Below are 20551 nucleotides of genomic sequence, written 5' to 3' on the forward strand. Positions count from 1 at the left end.
AAGGCTGTCTAAATTGCACATCCTATCTGTTTAAAAATTGTCCCTTCCCTACCTACACATAAGGCTCATTTTCCAGGAACCTTCTTTCTCCCAACTACACACTGAACTACTTTCCACCAACCCTCTTCTGCTCTTCACACTGAGTTCCTCGCTGTCAAAGGAACGAGATTCTTATTAGTTACCTACACTCACACCTTACCTCTGAACTCCAAATGGCTCTTCTTCTGCCACTCACCTTTGCCCACAGAAACCTTCCTTTTCTAACCATTCTCTTCTTACACAGTCAATACAGCTCGATTTAGTACTTAATTTTTCGAATGCTCTCCATCCCATGTGTGTCAGCTTCCCCAGCACACCCACACTCAGAATTAAAGCACGCACCCAGTCTCCACTTGGGAGGACCCCCCCCCCCCCACCAAAAGCAACAGAGGAGGCACCCTAACGCAGCCAAGACTGCCTGGTGAATTTTAATTTGGATTTGTTTAAGTTAAAATCGGTATCGCGACCCCCAACTATCCTTGAGTTGCCTGCTGTGTATGTTTTGTGGTCCACCTGGAAATCCAACGTAACACAAGTATTCAAGGCAATGTTTAAACATGAATACAAGGGAGGGTAGGGAAATTTACTTTTAAAATTACTTTTAAAACCGCAGAACCTAAAATATTTAACACCCAAAAACCTCGAGAACAGTACGTTGGATCCAAAAAACGAACGGAGTCAGAACAACCGCTAAGTTACTCAAAATACGCGCAGCAGAGCTCCTTGGCTGGTGGAGCTAACCTACATAAAGCCTCGGAAAAGTCCCACCCTCCCTCTGCTCACCAGGCGTGGAGTTCCACTGACTCCACCCCTTCCAAGAACGCTGCCCTATGGTTGGCCACGACGCGTCCTGAAGCTGCCCAATCGCGTACGAGCAGCTGCTTTAGCCTCCTTAGCTTGCAGGAGGAACATGGCGGACCGGCTCACACAGCTGCAGGACGCGGTGAACTCGGTGAGCAATTTCGCTCTATTGGTCTCTGTCTTCCCCTTTCCTGAGGTAGAACAAGAGAGGAAAAGGGGCCCGAGAAAAACACCCGCAAGTGGGGAAGCGGACTAAGGCAGGGCTTGGGCAAAAAGCGCTGGTGGCGGCGGGAGGCGGCGCGGCGTCCTGGGAGGTTTGAGGCCGGCTGCCGGCTTTGCGGAGAGCTGAGGGAGGGAGCAGCCTCTTTCGCCTGAAAAGTAGAGGATCTCTATCAGGACACTTAGGCGTCACGGTCCTGTCCTGTTCTCTGGGAACATTTTTATCTTATTGTCAGTAGTGCTTATGGGATCGTTTCTCTTTCGGGGATAAGGGGAGAAGAAGCAGAAGCTTCTTTTTCCCTTATCAGCGTTAAGACGTGGAAGGGAAACTGGGCTCTTGATGATTGTAGCTTTTTCGTTAAATGTCAGTCGAGGGTATTCCTTCCCCTGGACTTCCAGGTTGAGGCTAGAGTGATGGTGAGGTGAGAAGTTTTGTTTCATCTTAATTGGTTCCTGCAGACAAAGGGTTTCGTTCCGTCTCTTGGCGCTCTCTAGAATAAATCAGTTTGGGGAAAACTGACGTCTTTATGAGAGTGAATCTTCTAATCCTTGTGTATGTTCCCATTTATTTAAGTAGTCTTTAATGTGTCTCAAAAAGTCTATTCCTGTTAAGGGCCCCCTTACTTTGATCCTTCTTATTATTATTCTTTTTATGCCTAACTGGAAAGTATACGCAAACCAAAGGATTCATATAATCATTACCATTAACAGTTAAAGAGTTTCCCATTAGTAGTTACATTTCTGATTGTCATTCTATTTATAATTCGATGTCCCAGGCAAAATGTATAGAGAGAGTATGTTGACTGGAAAATCTTAAGTATCTGGTCCCTTGCCAGCTTTTTCACACTGGAGGCTAAGAAGTTAGGATTCTTATTGTTGCATCAATCTTTGTTCGCTTCAAGGGTATGAATCTACTTGTGAAAAACTGATCTACTCTGTAAGTAAGACCATTTAGGACTGAGAGGGCTAGCCCCTAAATGTTGATGAATTCACTAAGATAAATTCTACTTTATGGTGACTTGCCTGGGCTGCCAGCCAACTTCCCTCTGGGAGATACTCCTTTGAGGCTTTTCAAAATCAAATTGTAATGATGCTGCTGGGTAGAAATGTTATTTTAGGAGAAATGTTGCATATTCATACATGTCTTGTAACCAGAAAGATAGTAGGAGAAAGTGAACATGGCCTTAACTCCAGGGTAAGCATGCTGATAATTGGATTTTGGAGAGAAACCTCTAGGTTAACTAGTATGAATGCCTACTGTGTATGTAAGTACTATCATGTTTACAGAGAAATACTCCTTAAGGAGTTCACAGTCTCATTAGAAAGAAGTCATATACTCAAGAGACATTTAAATAATGTAAAAGTAGTATTTGGTTAGGTAGTTATAATGAATCAAGTGTCTTCAACTGTAAGTGCTGAGATAAATTGGAATATAGAGTGATATGAATTAAAATAGAGAAAATCTTAGCATTGATCTGAATTATAATTATTTGTAAAAGTATTAAAATAACATTTGTTTTGCCCTCTTGAGAACTCCATGAGGGCAGAAACTATGTCTTATACACTGTATCGCTATGTTTATATACAATGCTTGTCATAGAGTTTTATTTTTGATAAATATTTGTTGAATAAATGGATTTTGAGAGCTTTTGAAGAACACAACTGATGGCCACTGTGTTGAATATTTGTGCATGCGTGTTTTCTCTATTCCTCAAAACAATGGTGTAATGTGAAAATGTTCCCAATTTAAAAATGAAAAACTCTACTCAGGTTACTAGAACCAGAATTGGAATCCACATTTGTACAGCTTCTGAGCACTTACTACTGCTCCATTACAAGTAGCAAAATGTGAACAACACAATATAGTCAGGAATGAATTTATCACTAGTTAGGTATATATGAAGGATTAGTAGAAAATGAATAAGTAGAGTTGAATTAGATAATTGAAAGCTTTGAAATAGCTTGAAGAGTTGGAGATTAATCTTAAAGGCCCAAGTTGGGGTGAGCTCAAAATTTTTTTTAAAGATTTATTTATTTGAGAGAGAGAGAGGGCGCACAGGAGCAGGAGAGGGAGAGAATCTTGAGCAGATTCCGCACAGAGCCCAACACAGGGCTTGATCTCACAACTCTGAGATAACTACCTGAGCCGAAACCAAGAGTTGGACACTTAACCAACTGTGCCACCTAGGCACCCCTGAGCTCAAAATTTTTAAGCAGGTTAAAATAACATAGTGAACTAGAAAACAATAAGGAGGCTATTGTAATAATTACATTGTGAGATAATTGAACTAACACAGAGGCAATGATGATAGAAGGAAAAGGGAATAGAAGGATTTGAATATGAAAGGAAAGTGAGTCTGCAAGTTAGACTGGCTAATAACTAGGAGATTCTGAATACAAATTAGATAGTAAACAAAGGAAACAGTTGATTTTGAGTTCTGTCATTTAAATAATGGCAGAGAAACTTAGTGGAAATGGTCATTCACTGATTTGAGGAAGTGAGGTTCAAGAGATCAGGACTATTGAGGGAAGTTGGTTGGGAAGATAGGAGTCTTAAGTTTGCTGATTGTAAGGAATTGGTATTCTCGGTCTTCAGAACTGCTTAAGGAATACTTTTAGAGCAGTGGGAATTTACAACTTGAGTCATGGAGAAAAACATTTCCAAATACTTAAGGTGGAGTCCTTTTTTTTTTTTTTTTAATTGAGGTGTAATTGAGATAGAACATTAGTTTCAGGTGTACCACATAATGATTCAGTATTTGTGTATATTGTGAAATGATCACAATAAGTCTAGTTAATATGTCACCATACTGTAGTTACAAAGTTAAGATTTTTTCTTTTGATGAGACCTTCTAAGATTTACTCTTAGCAACTTTCAAAAATACAACACAGTATTAACTGTAGTCACCATACTGTACATTATATCCCCATGACTTACTTATTTTATAACTGAAAGGTTGTACTTTTTGACCCCCTTCACCCTTTTTGCCCACCTTAACCCCACCTCACCTCTGATAACCACTAGTCTGTCCTCTGTGTGAGCTCCGTTTTTGTTTTGTTTAGATTCCACATATGAGTAACATCATGTAGTATTTGTCTTTCTCTGACTTACTTCATTTAGCATAATGCCCACAAATGGCAAGATGTGTCGCATTCATTCATGTCACAAATGGCAAGATTTTCCTCCCCCTTTTTTTAATGGCTGAATAATGTTCCTGTGTGTGTGTATACCACAGTTTCTTTATTCATTCATCTATCAATGGCCTTAAGACTTCTTAAGGTGGAGTCTTTTCCACACTGTTTCTTTATACTTGTAACTACTTTAGTCTCAAAAAAAAAAAAGGACTGTGTACTTTGTATATGAGTTACACATTTTTAAAATTTATCCTAGGGCCATACTTTTATTTGCCAGTCATATTTGCTCTTTCTCACCCCGCCCCAAAAAATCCTTACTTATGCTTGTAACAAATACTGGCATATATTTCCCTTATTCTATTACCTTGGGAAGAAAACAAAGATTATCTTGTATTTCCTTTTAACTGTTTCAAGTATGTTGATACCAAACCTCATTTCTTTGCATGATTAAAACATTTAATCATTGTTAATAATAACTGGCTAATTTTATCCAAAATTATTCCTGTTCTATTCCTTTGCTCAGAGATCATTATTATAGAAACTTATTTTTGTTGCTATTACTGATAAAATCCTGAAAACTGATAAATCCTTTCTAACTCTGACACGTTTTCTTTGGCCTCAAGCTTGCAGATCAGTTTTGTAATGCCATTGGAGTGTTGCAGCAGTGTGGTCCTCCTGCTTCTTTTAGTAATATTCAGACAGCAATTAACAAAGATCAGCCTGCTAATCCTACAGAAGGTAAATAGATTTTCTTGGCTTCTCTTAGTTTGACCATCATATATATTACTTGTAATCCTTTAAAGTTAAATTTATTGAGAAATGTAGCTTACTTACGGCTTTCTTACAGTCTTGTTGTTTGAGAGTATTACTGCAAGTTTTGTTATAAAAGAAATGAATTTGTTACAGTCAATTTACATAACATCTCATAATTCCATTCCTGTCAAATAACAGATTGTTACTCCTTTAGAGATGAATTTGTATGAATGTAGCTGAATTTCACTTGAGGGACCTTAATAAGGAAGGCATCCCATTTACAGATTTCTTTATTCAATTGACTGGCATATTGTCCTAAAAAATGAAATAATTATGTTTACTTCCCAATTTGAGTTAATAGTAAGGCTAATTCTCAAGCATGTAATAGGATTGGTGTGTTAAAATTACATTTTAATCATTCAAAGCCTAGTACAGAAAAAGTTTATCAACTTTGCCGGTTTCATTAGCTTCAAATTTAATTTCTTTTTCTGAAAACTTGACATTTCCTAATACTCTGAATGAATGATATCTTTCTTTAGAATATGCCCAGCTTTTTGCAGCACTGATTGCACGAACAGCAAAAGACATTGATGTTTTGATAGATTCATTACCCAGTGAAGAATCTACAGCTGCCTTACAGGTAAAATCTTTTTTCCTTTGAGAAATTTGCTAGTAGAGAATTTTGATTAAAGGAGATAGTTTTTTTTGTTTTTTGTTTTTTGTTTTAAGTAATCTCTACCCCCAACATGGGGCTTAAACTCATGATCCCAAGATTAAGAGTCATACGCTCCTCTGACTGAGCCAGCTAGGTGCCCCAAAGGAGATTTAATACCTTTTGTTATGGTATTCAAAGTTTCATTATGATTAAGTTTTATTTATTTATTTATTTTTTTAAAGATTTTATTTTTAACTAATCTCTACACCCAACATGGGGCTTGAACTCACAACCCCCAGATCAAGAGTCACATGCTGCACTGACTGAGCCAGCCAGGTGCCCCAAGATTAAATTTTAAAATTGAAGTTTTGTTAATTGTAAAGTACTGTAGTCTATTAAAGACCATGCTGTGTATATATGGTTGTCCAATTTTGAGCTATAAGGAAACTTCTATTTTTCTCAGTTTGGCTCTTTTCCTAGCAAAGAATGAGAGGAGGGTGGTATTCCGGGTGTGGAGTAGAATAGTAGTGTCCAAAAGCAGTGTGGAGGAGAGTCACATGTAGACATCCAGAGATCTCTAATTGAAAATTCATTCTTTTAAATAATTCATACAGGGAAAACTCTTAAAAGTTGTCTGATTTTAGAATTTCTGACACTGAGAAATCTATCATAATGGTTTGAGAGTCATCCAGATTTAGAAATAAATACTTCTGTAGTTTTTTTTTCTTCTCTTACTAATCTCCAAGTTTTTCATTTCTCAAAAGATTTTTTAATTTGTGTCTTACAAAGGCTGCTAGCTTGTATAAGCTGGAAGAAGAAAACCACGAAGCTGCTACATGTCTGGAGGATGTTGTTTATCGAGGGGACATGCTTCTGGAAAAGATACAAAGTGCACTTGCTGATATTGCGCAGTCACAACTGAAGACAAGGAGTGGTACCCATAGCCAGTCTCTTCCAGACTCATAGTACCGGTATATACCATGTGGCTGAGAAAACTATTTCAGTGCCGTTAAGAATTCTGCATCAAATTTAGATGTAAGCCTTACCAACAGTACAGAAACATTAAGCACTATGACACATGTTACCTTTTTAGCTATTTTTTAATAGTCCTCTATTTTCACTCTTGATAAGTAAGCCTCTAAAATTGCGATTGAACCAGCTTTAAACTGTCATTATACCATCATTTTTTATTATCGAAATGAAATTATTGAGGCAGATGTTGCATTAATGGTTATAATTAAACAGATGTACTTTAAAATTCTATTGTGACATTTCTATCTTTATTTTATCAAATTTCTACAGTCTTTTTTGCAAATCAAAACATCCCTCAAGTCAGAGGAGAGATGGTAAGTGTAGAGATATGGGACATTTCAATTTAGGCTGGTGTCCTCCCTCTTCAGAGGTGACATTATATACGTTTGGAGCTTGAGCAAGGAAAGTTTCTGAAACCATGTTGCTTTTGAGAAACAGAGGATTATGGGGTACCTGGGTAGCTCAGTCAGTTAGGTGTCTGACTTCAGGTCGTGATCCCAGGGATCACGTGATCCCTGCTCAGCTGGGAGCCTGCTTCTCTCTCTCCCTCTGCCTGTCACTTCCCCTGGTTGTGTGCTCTCTCTCTCTTTTTCTTTCTCTCTCTCTGTGTCAAATAAATAAAATCTTTAAAAAAAGAAAAAGAAACAGAGGGCTAGTGTGGCTGGATGAGAGATAAGATCACTTTTCTGGAAACATTCCTCTTTTCCCAGAACCTCATACCCATTCTACTTCATCTCCACATGTGTTTCTACTAAGAAATCATCTTCTCTATCTGTAGATTTCCTGTGCAATTGTGAGAGGATTTTTCTTCATCCTGAACTATCCTTTCCCATATCTTTTGACCTGCTTTTTTCATTCTTCTTAATTTGAATAGTGAAGTATGTTCTGAGAGTCATCGATTCCTTCTCATCCTTTTCATTTATCTGAAGTTTCTGTCTTCTGATCTTGTTAACCTTTGAATCTTTATTCCTGAATTCTAGTCTGACCAGAACATAATTCAACGTCAGTTACTTTAATTCATTTTCTACATTTCACCTTATTTTGTTACTGCTAACATTTGTGTCAGTATTATCAAGTATGATTGTGTACTCAACTCTTCTTCTCTTTGAATCCTCTGATTATTTCCAAAAGAATGCTGGAGTTGAAATATATTCTATATTGTAACTAGTTCTGTCTCCTGAGGCTACGTTTTTCTGAATATCCTGAGCTACATTTCCTGCGATCTGTTACTACTATCAGGAGTTTAAGAAAGTGCAAGAACAGTAGTCTGAGATTCTGCCTGTTATTCCCATCATAATCAAGCTCTTCCACAGTTCTCGAAAAATACTGCTTAGGGGCACATTTTAACTCCAGAATACAATTTATAGAGTCATTAATTTTTAAAGTAATATTAAATGTTATCTATACTAATAGATATTTAAGATGTTGGCTTATTCTGTCTGGCATCACTTAAAATGCATTTTATTTATTTAAGATTTTTTTATTTTTAATTAATCTTTCAGGCTTACGCTCACAACCCTGAAATCAAGAGTCACATGCTCTACCGACTGAGCCAGCCAGGCATCCCATGAGTAATCATGCTTTCTTTTTTAAGTTTTATTTTATTTAAGTAATCTCTACACCTAACACTAGGCTTGAACTCACAACCCCAAAATCAAGAGGCACACAGTCCCCTGACTGAGACAGTCAGGTACCCGTTTAAAATGAATTTTATTTTTATTTTTTTAAAAAGATCTTATTTATTTATTTGAGAGCAAGAGAGTGAGTGAGAGAGAGCATAAGCCAGGAGTGGGGAGGGGGGAGAGGCAGAGGGGAAAGCAGACTCTGAGCAGGGAGCCTCCTGCGGGGGGCTTCATCCCAGAACCCTGGGATCATGACCTGGGCAGAAGGCAGATGTTTAACTGACTGAGCCACCCAGGCGCCCCATAAAATGAATTTTATTTTTAAATACTAGTATGAGATAGAAGATAACTCACAAAAGAAAGTAATATTCAAAGTACTGAACAATACAATTAGCCCCAAGAGAGAAGTACAAAAAGTTTATAGCCTTAAGCTGGTAGACTGCTGTTATCCTTACCTGAGATTTTTTTATATTTGAAATTGCCTATTGTTTTCTAGTTTAAGGTGTTATAGAAAAAGGACAATACACATTCTGAAATATTCATAAAGATTATATAACATAATTCATAAAGACTGTATATAACAGCTTCTTTTAGCCATCATTTTGTGGACATGGCTGTTGGATGAGGAAGTCCTGAAAGCTGAAATGAATGTATGGGCAGTGATGGTTTTGCTACCTGGTACATGGCTTTGGGAGGACAGAAAACAAGGGATGTCTGTGTCTTTCATCTCCTGATTCCTCCCTCCCTTCCCTTCTACCCAGATCTAAGTTGTTTTAAGGAGAAAACTCATTAAAGGTGGGGCTATGGTCTCTCTCTTCCCAAAAGACCATAGACTCTCTATCCCTGTTGGAATTTTCTGGAGAATTAAGGAAAGAAGGGACACAACCCTTCATGGCTTTGTTGGATGTGGGTGCCCAAGTGACTGTCATACTTGGTCTAGTGGGGAGAAGGGACATGCAAATTCAACTTTGGGTCTAGGCAAAGTAACCAGTGAGGACATTAAATATAACTTTATTGCTAAATATAACTTTGAGGTGGAGCTGATAACACTGTGGTCATGGCTTCTACTGTGAATGTATTATTGGAATAGACATCCTGTACACTTCCTGTAATTCCTATAATTCCTCACACAAATGCCAGAGATGATACTCCCATTTAGGACATGCTAAAGGTAGAGAGGTAGTCGTGTGACATATAAAACAATCCCCAACCCATCTCCCTGTCCTTTGTCTATGAAGCGCCTGGCAATTGACAACTGAACACTGGGCTCCTGGAAAACAGTTAAGTTCCTCCATCCTATTGTATTCCTGGCAATGGCTTACTGCAAAGAACCACCTTTCCCTGTATGACTTTGTTCACATGTGACGAAGCTAGACCCAGACCTCCAAATTCCCATTCTTTGTCTCATAAATGGTTAGTTGAACTGTTTGTCCCCACAGACCAATCTGGACAAAATGCCGTAAAACGACCTGATCAAACTTTAGGCTTCTCCCCTCACAAACCCCTGAACTTTAACCCACCCTCAGTCTGAACCTGCACTGGAATGTGGAATAGTATCTCCTTGGTGACACTGCCTGAAAATTAACTGACCACTAAAAAAGACTTTCACCAATCAACCGTCCCATTATATCACCTGCTCATCTCACTCCTTCACACTCAGATTTTTCTATCATTGTTTACATATTCCTTTCTATTAAAGTTCTTTTCCACCTGATCTTTGAGACAATTGGAGATCTTATGGTCAGAGCATTCTCATTGCCACAATATTTTCCAGTAAAGTTTTTCTGTACCTAAGTCTGGATCTGTTTTTACTTGCTACCACTTGTGTAGGAAAAAAACCTCATCTTTCTCATCACATACCCCCAGGGGCTAAAGCTGGGGCAAAGTGGTCTGAGGCATTCATTCATTGTGAAGTAATAAGAAATCTCTCAGAACATCTTATGTATACATTTAGGATAAAATTCATAAAGAAAGTATTTATAGTAAATAATAAAAACCCAACCTTATGAAGTGTAAACTCAGGGATGAAAGAAGAAATTACAATGGAGATTAGGACATAATTCAGAACCTAATGAAAATATTATGCATAGAAATGTGGGGAGTGCAGTAGGTGTGCAAAGGAGGCGAACTTGCAGCATAATAAATCATTAGTCAAGATGTCTTTAGCGTCTGAGCCTCCCAGCTTTAAAAAGGAACCACCCAAAGAGACAGACTTTCGAAACTCAGGGCTCAGAGGTCCGTACAACCTTATTTTGAGTTGTGAATCCAGAACTCTTCATTAAACCTAACAAACCTGTAATGGCTTTTGGATTTGTGTAGCTTCATTGGTTATCTACATCCAACACGAGAATACAAAGAACCTCTCTGAAGCTATTGATAGTGAGGGACACATCTATGAGGAGGAAAACATACAAATGGGATTAATAGTGCTGGGTACTGCATTGGGACTTTTTTGAGGGCTCTGAAATCTTCAGATGAAAGACAGTGTGCAGTGTCATGCTTCTTGTTCTAGGATGTGTTGATGAGGAAAGAAAGTAGCAGTTGCAACCAGGCCACTAGAGTAAATTTCATCCTTGCAGAGCTGCAGCCCTTACCCCACTCTCCACAACAAGAGCTTCTCAATATTTTTCTTAAGTCCTTGCATAAAAGTGCCATGAGAATGGAAGTCATTTTTGTTAATTATTAAGTTCTATATAATAAAAGTATCCAGTGCTGTTAAAACGAAAAAACTTGTGGCATTCTTCTAAGCATTTAGGAGAAAATGCAAGTATTACCTTCCTTATATTAGGAAAAAAGGCTGATAATTCATGAGCTAAGCTTCCAATGGAAAGAAAGAAGGAAGGAAATAATGAAGGCAACAGAAGAAATAAAACAACCATACCATGAGAAAATAAGGAAAGCCCAAAGTCAGGCTTGAAAAAGTAATAAAATTGACAGCTTAGGCAAGTTTGGTCAAGGAAAAAAGATGATGTAAATAAACAATATGAAGAGTTAGAAAGTCATATGCATTGATTTTTAAAATACTTTTTAAACAAAGATTTTATTTATTAGAGAGGGCGCACGTGCACGTGCGCAAGCAGGGGGTAGGAGCAAAGGGAGAGGGAGAAGCAGACTCCCTGGAGAGCAGGGAGCCTAAGGTAGGACTCAGTTCCAGGACCCGGAGATCATGACCTGAGCTGAAGGCAGACGCTTAACTGAGCCACCAAGGCGCCTGCATTGATTTTAAAATATTGAGAAAATTTGAGTAATGTTGTGCCAATAAATCTGAAAATTTTTGATAAATAGGGTCTATTCCTAGAAAAAAAAATGTAGCAAATAGGCTCAAGGAGATATATAAATCATGGTCATATAACCTTTAAAAAATTTTAGTCAAAAGTCTTCTCCACAAATAAAGCATGAAGTCTAGAGATTAGTTTTGTTAAACATTCAGAAAAATTCTAATTTCACACAAAATAAAGCTCATTACCAAAATTTCACGGACAGTACAGAAATGATAACCAATCTTGCTCATGAATATGGAAAACTATTAGCAAATTAAAAGCCATTAGGTATTACAAATTGAATATGTCACAAATTTATGTTTAGTCCCAGGGATACCTGGCAGTTTTTATAAATTACTTTGTATTTTTATGAATGATAAGATGCCCACAATTTTTTTTCTTGATTGTATCTTAAATTGGAATATTCAATGGGTGTTTGTTTTTTCCTTCCTTATTGGAACATATAATGGTGTGTTTTATAATTGCTAGAATCTTTGATTAAAAATAGTAATTTGCACAGTAGGTTAAAATCAGAATCATATGATCATGTAACTTGTTGATAAAATTCAACATCTGTTTATGAAAAAAGCTTTTGGCAAAGGAGAAACAAAAAATTTTAAAATATAAAGGGTATCTTACAAAATACAGTGAGCATCATCTTGAAAGTTCAAATGTATTTCCTTTCAGTTTGAGAACAAGACAAGGATGACTGCTATAAACATTATCTACTCATCTTTGGCTGATAGTCCTAACCAATATATCTAAGCATGAGAAGGAAATAAAAATTATGATAAAAAAAAAAGGAAACAAAATTCTTATTATTTAAAGATGAAATAATAACCTGGAGAGAAAATCAAGAGGATTCCATAGATATATTTTGGAATGGTTGTTGAATGTAAAAACGAAGTGCAACACACCAACCACAAATAGTAGGAAAAAATACTTTAAAAAAAAAAAGATTTTATTTATTTATTTGAGAGACAGCATGAGATAGAGAAAGCATGAGCAGGGGGAGCAGCAGAGGGAGAAGCAGACTCCCTAATGAGCAGGAAGCCAGATATGGGACTCAATCCAAGGACCCTGGGATCATGATGTGAGCTAAAGGCAGACACTTACCCTACTGAGCCACCCAGGAACCCCGGAAAAAAATACTTTAAAAAAATATTTTCCAGGGCCACCTGGGTGGTGCAGTCCTGTTAAGTGTCCAACTCTTGTTTTGGGCTCAGGTCATGATCGCAGGGTCATGGGATGGAGCCCCTGTCGGGCTCTAAGCTCAGCACAGAGTCTCCTTGAAATTCTCTCTCCCTCTCCCTCTGCCCCTCCTGCTTGTTCTCTCTCTCTCAATAAATAAATAAAACCTTGAAAAATTTTTTCCATAGTATCAAAAATGATGTTTCAAGGAATAAGTACAACACAAATGTAAGAAAAATTAAGGAAAAAATTCTAAAACTTAATTTTAAAATATTTTTAAAAACTGAAAAACAGTAATACTATCTTTATGGAACAGAAGAGTCAATATTGTAAATATGACAATTTTCCTTAGCAGATTCATATAAATACAATTTTAACGAGGCTTCCAACTGAGATTTCTGTGGAAATTGACAAGTTATTTCTAAAATGTATTGAAAGTACAAAATGTCAGTAGATATCAAGATACTCATGACGAAAGATAACATAATGACAGAGCTTGCTTTAATAGTAATTAACACAGGGGCACCTGGGTGGCTCAGCTGGTTAAGCGTCTGCCTTTGGCTCAGGTCATGATCCCAGGGCCCTGGGAATGAGCACGGCATCGGGCTCCCTGCTCACGGGGGAGTCTGCTTCTCTCTCTCTCTCTCCCTCTGAGGCTTTCTCGCTCTATCTCAAATAAATAAAATATTTAAAAAAAATAGTAATTAACAAAGCATATTAGTACAGGGATAGACAAATAGACCAATGGAAGAGAACGGAGATATCTAACAGAAATCCACACAGATAGGAAAATTTGATTTTGACAGAGATGATGCTATAAATCACTGGGGAAAGAATAGAAATGGTGCTGGAACATTGGTTATATCTATGCCATATATTAAAGTCAATGACTATGGGGTTTCTTTTTGGGGTGATGAAAGTGTTCTGAAATTAGTCATGACAGCTCTGTGAATATACTAAAGACACTGAATTGTGTACTGTAAGAAGATTAATTTTATAGTATGTGAATTATATCTTAATAAACCATTATTTAAAAAATCCATGCCAGGTGGATTAAAAACATATGTGAAGGACAAATATCTAAAATGTTTTAGAATACATTGTTAGGAAAATATTTTTATGACTTCAGGATAGGAAAGCATTTTTAAAAATAGATACAGAAAGTTCACATCATAAAGGAAAATAACACAAAAATTACAATAAGCAATATGTGTCAGACACTGTTTCAAACGTACACATATTAACCAATTCAGAGAAGGTTAAATTGAACTGCATTAAAATTTAGACCTTCTGTTCATCAGAAGACTCCATAAAGAGAGTGAAAATGCAAGCTCAACTTGGAAGCAGTTATTTGCAACACTTGTAACTGCACAAAGGGTTAGTATCTAGAATAGATAAAACCCTCCTATGAAATAAGAATCAATAGGAAAAAGATGAACAATCCATTAGAAAAATTGCAAAATAGTCATTTCATAGTAGAGAAATGGCCATTAAAGAAACAGAAATCCTCCACCTCATTGGTAATCAGAGAAATTTGAATCTGGCTTTCTAGGTCTTTAGGAAGGTTTGCTTTTCAAGTAGGAAGACAAGCATACTTATTTTTTAATTTAATACTTCGCTAGCTTGATTTATAAACTTTATACATTTGGATATGTGGTCCATAGATTTCCATGTATTCTTGAACAGGACTACATGTACTCAGGGCAGGCCTATAAATGTATGTTTATATAACTTAAAAAAAAGCAAGTTGATTCCAAAGACAAAATTTACGGCGGTGATTAATCTCTGGTGAGGGGGAAAGGATGCCATTAGGGAAGAGCACAGAGGAACTTTTAAGGTAATATAATTATATTCTTGAACTGAGAGGTATGTATTTAATGCAAACTATATTTATTTTCTTTCTTTCTTTTTTTTTTTCAGAGAAAGAGAGAGCAAGAGAACAAGTGCCAGCAGGTGGGGAGGGGCAGAGGGAGAGAGGGAATCTTTTTTTTTTAATTTTTTATTGTTATGTTAATCACCATACATTACATCATTGGTTTTTGATGTAGTGTTCCATGATTCATTGTTTATGCATAACACCCAGTTCTCCATGCAGAACGTGCCCTCTTTAATACCCATCACCAGGCTAACCCATCCTCCCACCCCCCTCCCCTCTAGAACCCTCAGTTTGTTTTTCAGAGTCCATCATCTCTCATGGTTCATCTCCCCCTCCGATTTCCCCCCCTTCATTCTTCCCCTCCTGCTATCTTCTTTTTTTTCTTAACATATATTGCATTATTATTATTATTATTGCATTACTTATTTCACTCAGCATAACACCCTCCAGGTCCACCCACGTCGTTGCAAATGGCAAGATCTCATTCCTTTTGATGGCTGCATAATATTCCATTGTGTATATATACCACATCTTTTTTATCCATTCATCTGTCAATGGACATCTTGGCTCTTTCCACAGTTTGGCTATTGTGGACATTGCTACTATAAACATCGGGGTGCACATACCCCTTCGGATCCCTACATTTGTATCTTTGGGGTGAATACCCAGTAGTGCAATTGCTGGGTGGTATGGTAGCTCTATTTTCAACTTTTTGAGGAACTTCCATACTGTTTTCCAGAGTGGTTGCACCAGGGGAGAGAGGGAATTTTAAGCAGGCTCTACGCCCAGCGTGAACTCACGTGATGCTCAATCTCATGACCCTGAGATCATGACCTGAGCTGACACCAAGAGTTGGATGCTTAACAAATTCAGCCACCCAGGTGCCCCTGATGCAAGCTATATCTAAAGGTCATGTTTTCTTTTTTTTTTTTTTAAAGATTTTATTTATTTGCGAGAGAGAGAATGAGAGACAGAGAGCATGAGAGGGAGGAGGGTCAGAGGGAGAAGCAGACTCCCCGCCGAGCAGGGAGCCCGATGTGGGACTCGATCCCGGGACTCCAGGATCATGACCTGAGCCGAAGGCAGTCGCTTAACCAACTGAGCCACCCAGGCGCCCTAAAGGTCATGTTTTCAATAATAAGGTATAAAGCAGCATAATTATATTGTTTCATCTGTGTTTGAATTTAGGCAAAACTTGTTTGCTCTTAGCTATTACAGATACTATTGGAAGAGGCTGTTCAATCTTCCTCCACATGGCTGACTCATATTCTGTCTGCCATATTCCTTCTCAAAAGTTCAACAGTAGGTAGAATTTAGAGAAATAAACTTCCCGTTACCATGTTCCTGCTCCTCATCCTGTCTCTGCCTATTTAGGGTTCTCATTTTTTTTTTCTTTCTGGTTGCTGAAGGAAGGCCTCAGATAGGAGGAAGACTCCATTAAGGCCCTGATGCTGCAGGTTGGAGCTTCTGAGACCAAACAGCAACACTTCACCACAAGAGGGCAGTTTGACCCTGACTTTTGGTTCTATTCACGAAGTAGTTGGATAGGATATTTTGTGACCCAGAGGGATACCTGGGATTTAGCTAGTTTGGTAGCAGTAGCCACATGTGTGTGTTCGTGTGTGTGTGTGTGTGTGTGTGTTAGACAGGGCGCACATTAAAAATCTGCTACATCCTAGCTGAAGGGCAGCCCTATATGGCAAAGCAATGTAAAAACTGCTTAAGCACTGCCACTTACTAGCCATGTGACCTTGGGCAGGTTACCTGTGTCTCAGCACAACTGTAAAATATATTTTATATTATATACAAGGATAATATTACTAATTACCTCATGAGATTGTTATCAAGAGTAAATGAATTTATATATGTGCAGTAGTCCAGCATCATCCTCTAGGACATATATGGTTTTTGTAGGAGCCAGACTAGTGAATTATATAAGGATGTGGTAGATCACAGTCCCTGGATCTTTCAGATCTTTAAGGGTGGCTTTATTTTTTTATTTTTTAAAATATTTTATTTATTTATTCATGAGACACAGAGAGACAGAGAGAGAGAGAGAGAGAGAGAGGCAGGCTCCCCACGGAGCAGGGAGCCCGATGCGGGACTTGATCTCAGGACCCCAGGATCATGACCTGAGCCGAAGGCAGATGCTTAACCAACTGAGCCACCCAGGTGCCCTTTAAGGGTGGCTTTAATTTCTGCCATAGTTCCAGGCAATATTGTTTTTTTTTTTATTTACAATATTTATAATGACATTTTATAATATTTTTTCAAATTTTTACTATATTTGTTTTTATTTATAATATCGCATTGTTTTTAATTTACTATCTGGGCCAAGGTAGAGTGGGAGGGACAGTTTCAGAGCTTCCACTGGCTTTTCCCACTTCCATAGCTCTTATGCTATGGGCTGAAAAACTAATGTGGGAATCCTGCTCACTATAAAGTTTAGTGATGGGGAAAATGATCACTGGATGAGTCATGGAACCGATGAATCTACTATGTGTGAGATCTTGGCCAGGACACCATTTATTATTTATTATTAACTTCCCCAACAGGGGGAGCATCATAATGCTTTGGATTCTCAGGTATTAATGTCAAATCAGATCCTACAGCCAACATTCCTCAAGATGCCTTGGTATTTCTCTTTCCCTTGTATACAGTGACCTGAATAAATGCCCATAGGTCCCTTTGGGGTAGGTCTGAGAGAATTATCTAAACGTTTGCTATGGTGTTGTATGGTTTTCTCATGGCAGCTCCACATAAAATCAATGGGTTCTGAACCTGAAAGGGGGCTCAGGCTTGGAAATAGGGAAGAGACCATGACTTTCTATTGAGACAGGTGCTCTCAGGAGTTTAATCATCCATCCTTGGTTTCTTTTGATTGTATTGACTGAGCAATGCTGACTATCTCTCTTGCCCTTAAGGACCTGTGCTCTCTTAACAATCTCCATAGCTCTCTGAGTCAGGGTCCCCCTTACTAGCCACCCTGACTTTGCAGCTCATTATGATAATTGAGCCCACCTTTCTTCTGATAGTTAAGCACTGCCGCATGGTCCGTGTTTTTTGGGATCCTATCATTCCCATTCTGTCAAGTAGCCCAGTGTGGTGCCAGTCTCCTACCATCAGCCTTGGCCACTGGTGAGCTAGCTCTGGTGTGCTAGCTCTTCTCAGCTCTTACAAGGGCTGACTGTTACATTTTTTAGGAATATTATGAGCCAGTTGTTAAACAGAAGATGTTAAATGTTATAGGACAGGAGAATGATCCTATATTGATAAACTCTTCCTTGTCCAACTTTATGTTCTATCTTCTTGATTCGATAACCTCCTGTCATGTCCCAGTCCCATACATATTTTCTCAGCTCCTGCCAGTACATCTTTGTTAGGTCCTATAGCACCTTTTCCTCCTCAGCAGGGTTTGCTGTGTCAGATTGTGATTGATGCTAGGTTATTATCTGGTAGCTGGGATATGAGGTATGGTTATATCCTGTACAAAGGTGGATGGGGATGGCATTTGTCCTGCAAAGCAGAGACTCTGCATCACCTTCCAGGGACTAGGTAAAGCTAGCTTTCAATGGGGAGGAGTTTGAGGATTTAAGATTTTTGAGTGCTTTAACCACAAAGTCCCCATTCTAAGTCTTAGGGTCACTCCTTCCTAATCAATGCCCCGACCTTGGTAAAGCTGACTTGCCTGGGTTGAGAATCAAATATTTCTGGAGCTTCACTTATCTTATAATTAAAGGCTGAATCTGATTTTCACCTTCTTCTGCCTTTAGACTACAAGAACTGAGTGTCTACTACCAAGGAAGACTTCTGGCTTTTATGCTTTGCCTTAAATTGGTAAATAATACCTCTAGCCTTTCATTTTTCTCCCCAGTGCATTGATTAATAGCACTTAGCAACAACCATCATATTCCAGCCCCCCCCTTTTTTTTTTTTACAAATTATTCAGGTACAATTGATGATAATACTATACATGTGGATGGGAGATAAGTTTTGACATACACATACACTCATGAAACCATTATCAAAGTCAAGATAACATTTCCATCAACCCCAACATTTTCCTCCTGAATCTTTTTAATTTATCCCTCTTTCCATCCCCATTCTCAGGTAACTTTTGATCTGTTTTTTGTCACCATAGTTTAGTTTGTATTTTCTAGAATTTTATATAAATGGAATCATACAGTATGTAATCTTTTTGTCTGGTTTCTTCCATTAAGAGTAATGATTTTGAGATTTGTACAGGTTGTTGAGTTTATCCAGTAATCCATTCTTTTTTACTGTTGAATAGTATTTAATGGATATACCAAGTGTTTATCCTCCCACTTGCTGATGAATATTTGGGCTGTTTCTAGGTTTGGTTTTTATGAATACAGCTGCTATATACCAGTCTTTGTATGGACATATTTTACTTTTTCTTGAATAAATATCTAGGAGTGGAATGGCTGGAGTACTTGTTAGGTATATATCTAACTTCTTAAGACACTGCCAAACTATTTTACAAAGTTGTACCATTTTACTTTCTCATTGGCAATGTATGAGAGTTCCAGTTGTTCCACACCTTTGCCAACACTTAGTAAAGTCTTTGAACTTTAGCCATTCTAGTAGATGTGTAGTAGTAACTCCTGAAAGTTTCCTTGCGCCCCTTTAAAATTCCTTCTTTTATCCCCTCCCTGTAACTGTTTCCTGTCCCCAGGCAACCACTAATCTGTTTTCTATCACTATAGATTAGTTTGTATTTTCTAGAGTTTTATATAAATGGAATCATACAGTATGTATTTTGTATGGCTTCTTTCACTTAGCATAATTATTTTGAGATACACCCATGTTGCAGCATGTATCAATAGTTCATTTGTTTTACTGCTGTGTATTATTCCATTGTATGGATATACCACAGTTTACCAATTCATCTGTTGATGGACATTTAGATTTTTCTAATTTTTGTCCAACAGAAACAGTGCTATGAACATTTATGTACAAGTGTTTGTATGGACATATGCTTCCATTTCTCTTGGGTAAATACCTAGGAGTAAAATGACTGGATCGTATAATAGGGGTATATTTAACTTTTTAAAAGAATCTGCAAAACTGCTTTCAAAGTGGTTGCATGGAAATAAGAATGAGAAACAAAATAAACATACAAAAAACAGCATTTAATCTGTCATTTCAATGGAAAGGGAACATTTAACAATGAGTAAGAATATGCATCTGCATTTGGAAAGAAACTCCTCTGTATAGGACATTTGTATACATTAAGACATTGTACAAACATATAAGACATTTTGATAACAGATGTTTGAAAATATTTCCATCATTGTGGGATTTTTTTTTTTTTTTTTGCCAAAAGTGATTTATGTCATCTATAAAATTGTATTATCTAAACTCTTAAAATGTATCTAAAATAAAATTATCTAATCTATTTTTAAATATTCCAAAAGGTTAGTTTGAACCCATTTGTTTAAAATATGAAAATGCAAAAACTTTTAGTGCTTGCAAGAACAACTTATTGATATTTGGGAAGACAGAAATTTACTACCTAAATGTCAAAAAATATTTTTAAAATAGATAGATGGATTGATTTAGTAAATGCATAAATTCAACTTGAATTCATAATTCTTTGCAAGATCTTTTTTAGTTGTGCGAGCCATTAACACCAAATATTTAAATAAACTAAATTTGTAACCAGAACTTCGTATCACTTTATCCCATGGTACCAAACCAAATTTTATAGAAACAAACTATTCCATTACATTTCTCTCACTAAAATTTCTTTGGTGAAGGCAAGGAAATGTTTTATTTATAATAAAATAAGCTATTTTATTATAAATTACATAATTATTATATACATATAATTGTATATATGTTATATTATATATAAATTATTATTCCATTTAAGAATAGGTGTTTATTTCTATCTCATCCTTTCAAAATTTCTATCTTTGGAGGTGTGACTTATAATGTATAAAAT

At 37.2% G+C, this 20551-nt stretch overlaps 1 protein-coding gene and 1 pseudogene across 1 annotated transcript; both read left to right on the forward strand.

Annotated features, from left to right (window-relative positions):
* The first annotated feature begins 910 nt into the window (after positions 1-910).
* On the forward strand, positions 911-6863 carry MED21 (mediator complex subunit 21). Its single transcript, XM_036080212.2, has 4 exons — positions 911-991; positions 4818-4932; positions 5487-5587; positions 6392-6863. The coding sequence occupies exons 1-4, from the start codon at positions 950-952 to the stop codon at positions 6566-6568; spliced, it is 435 nt and encodes a 144-aa protein (XP_035936105.1). The 5' UTR covers positions 911-949; the 3' UTR covers positions 6569-6863.
* A 3549-nt stretch (positions 6864-10412) lies between these two features.
* Positions 10413-10785, forward strand: LOC144382123 (small integral membrane protein 8 pseudogene; annotated as a pseudogene).
* The last annotated feature ends 9766 nt before the right edge of the window (positions 10786-20551 follow it).

The sequence above is a fragment of the Halichoerus grypus genome, chromosome 6 (genome assembly GCF_964656455.1).
Source record: "Halichoerus grypus chromosome 6, mHalGry1.hap1.1, whole genome shotgun sequence".
In the NCBI taxonomy this organism is placed as follows: domain Eukaryota; kingdom Metazoa; phylum Chordata; class Mammalia; order Carnivora; family Phocidae; genus Halichoerus; species Halichoerus grypus.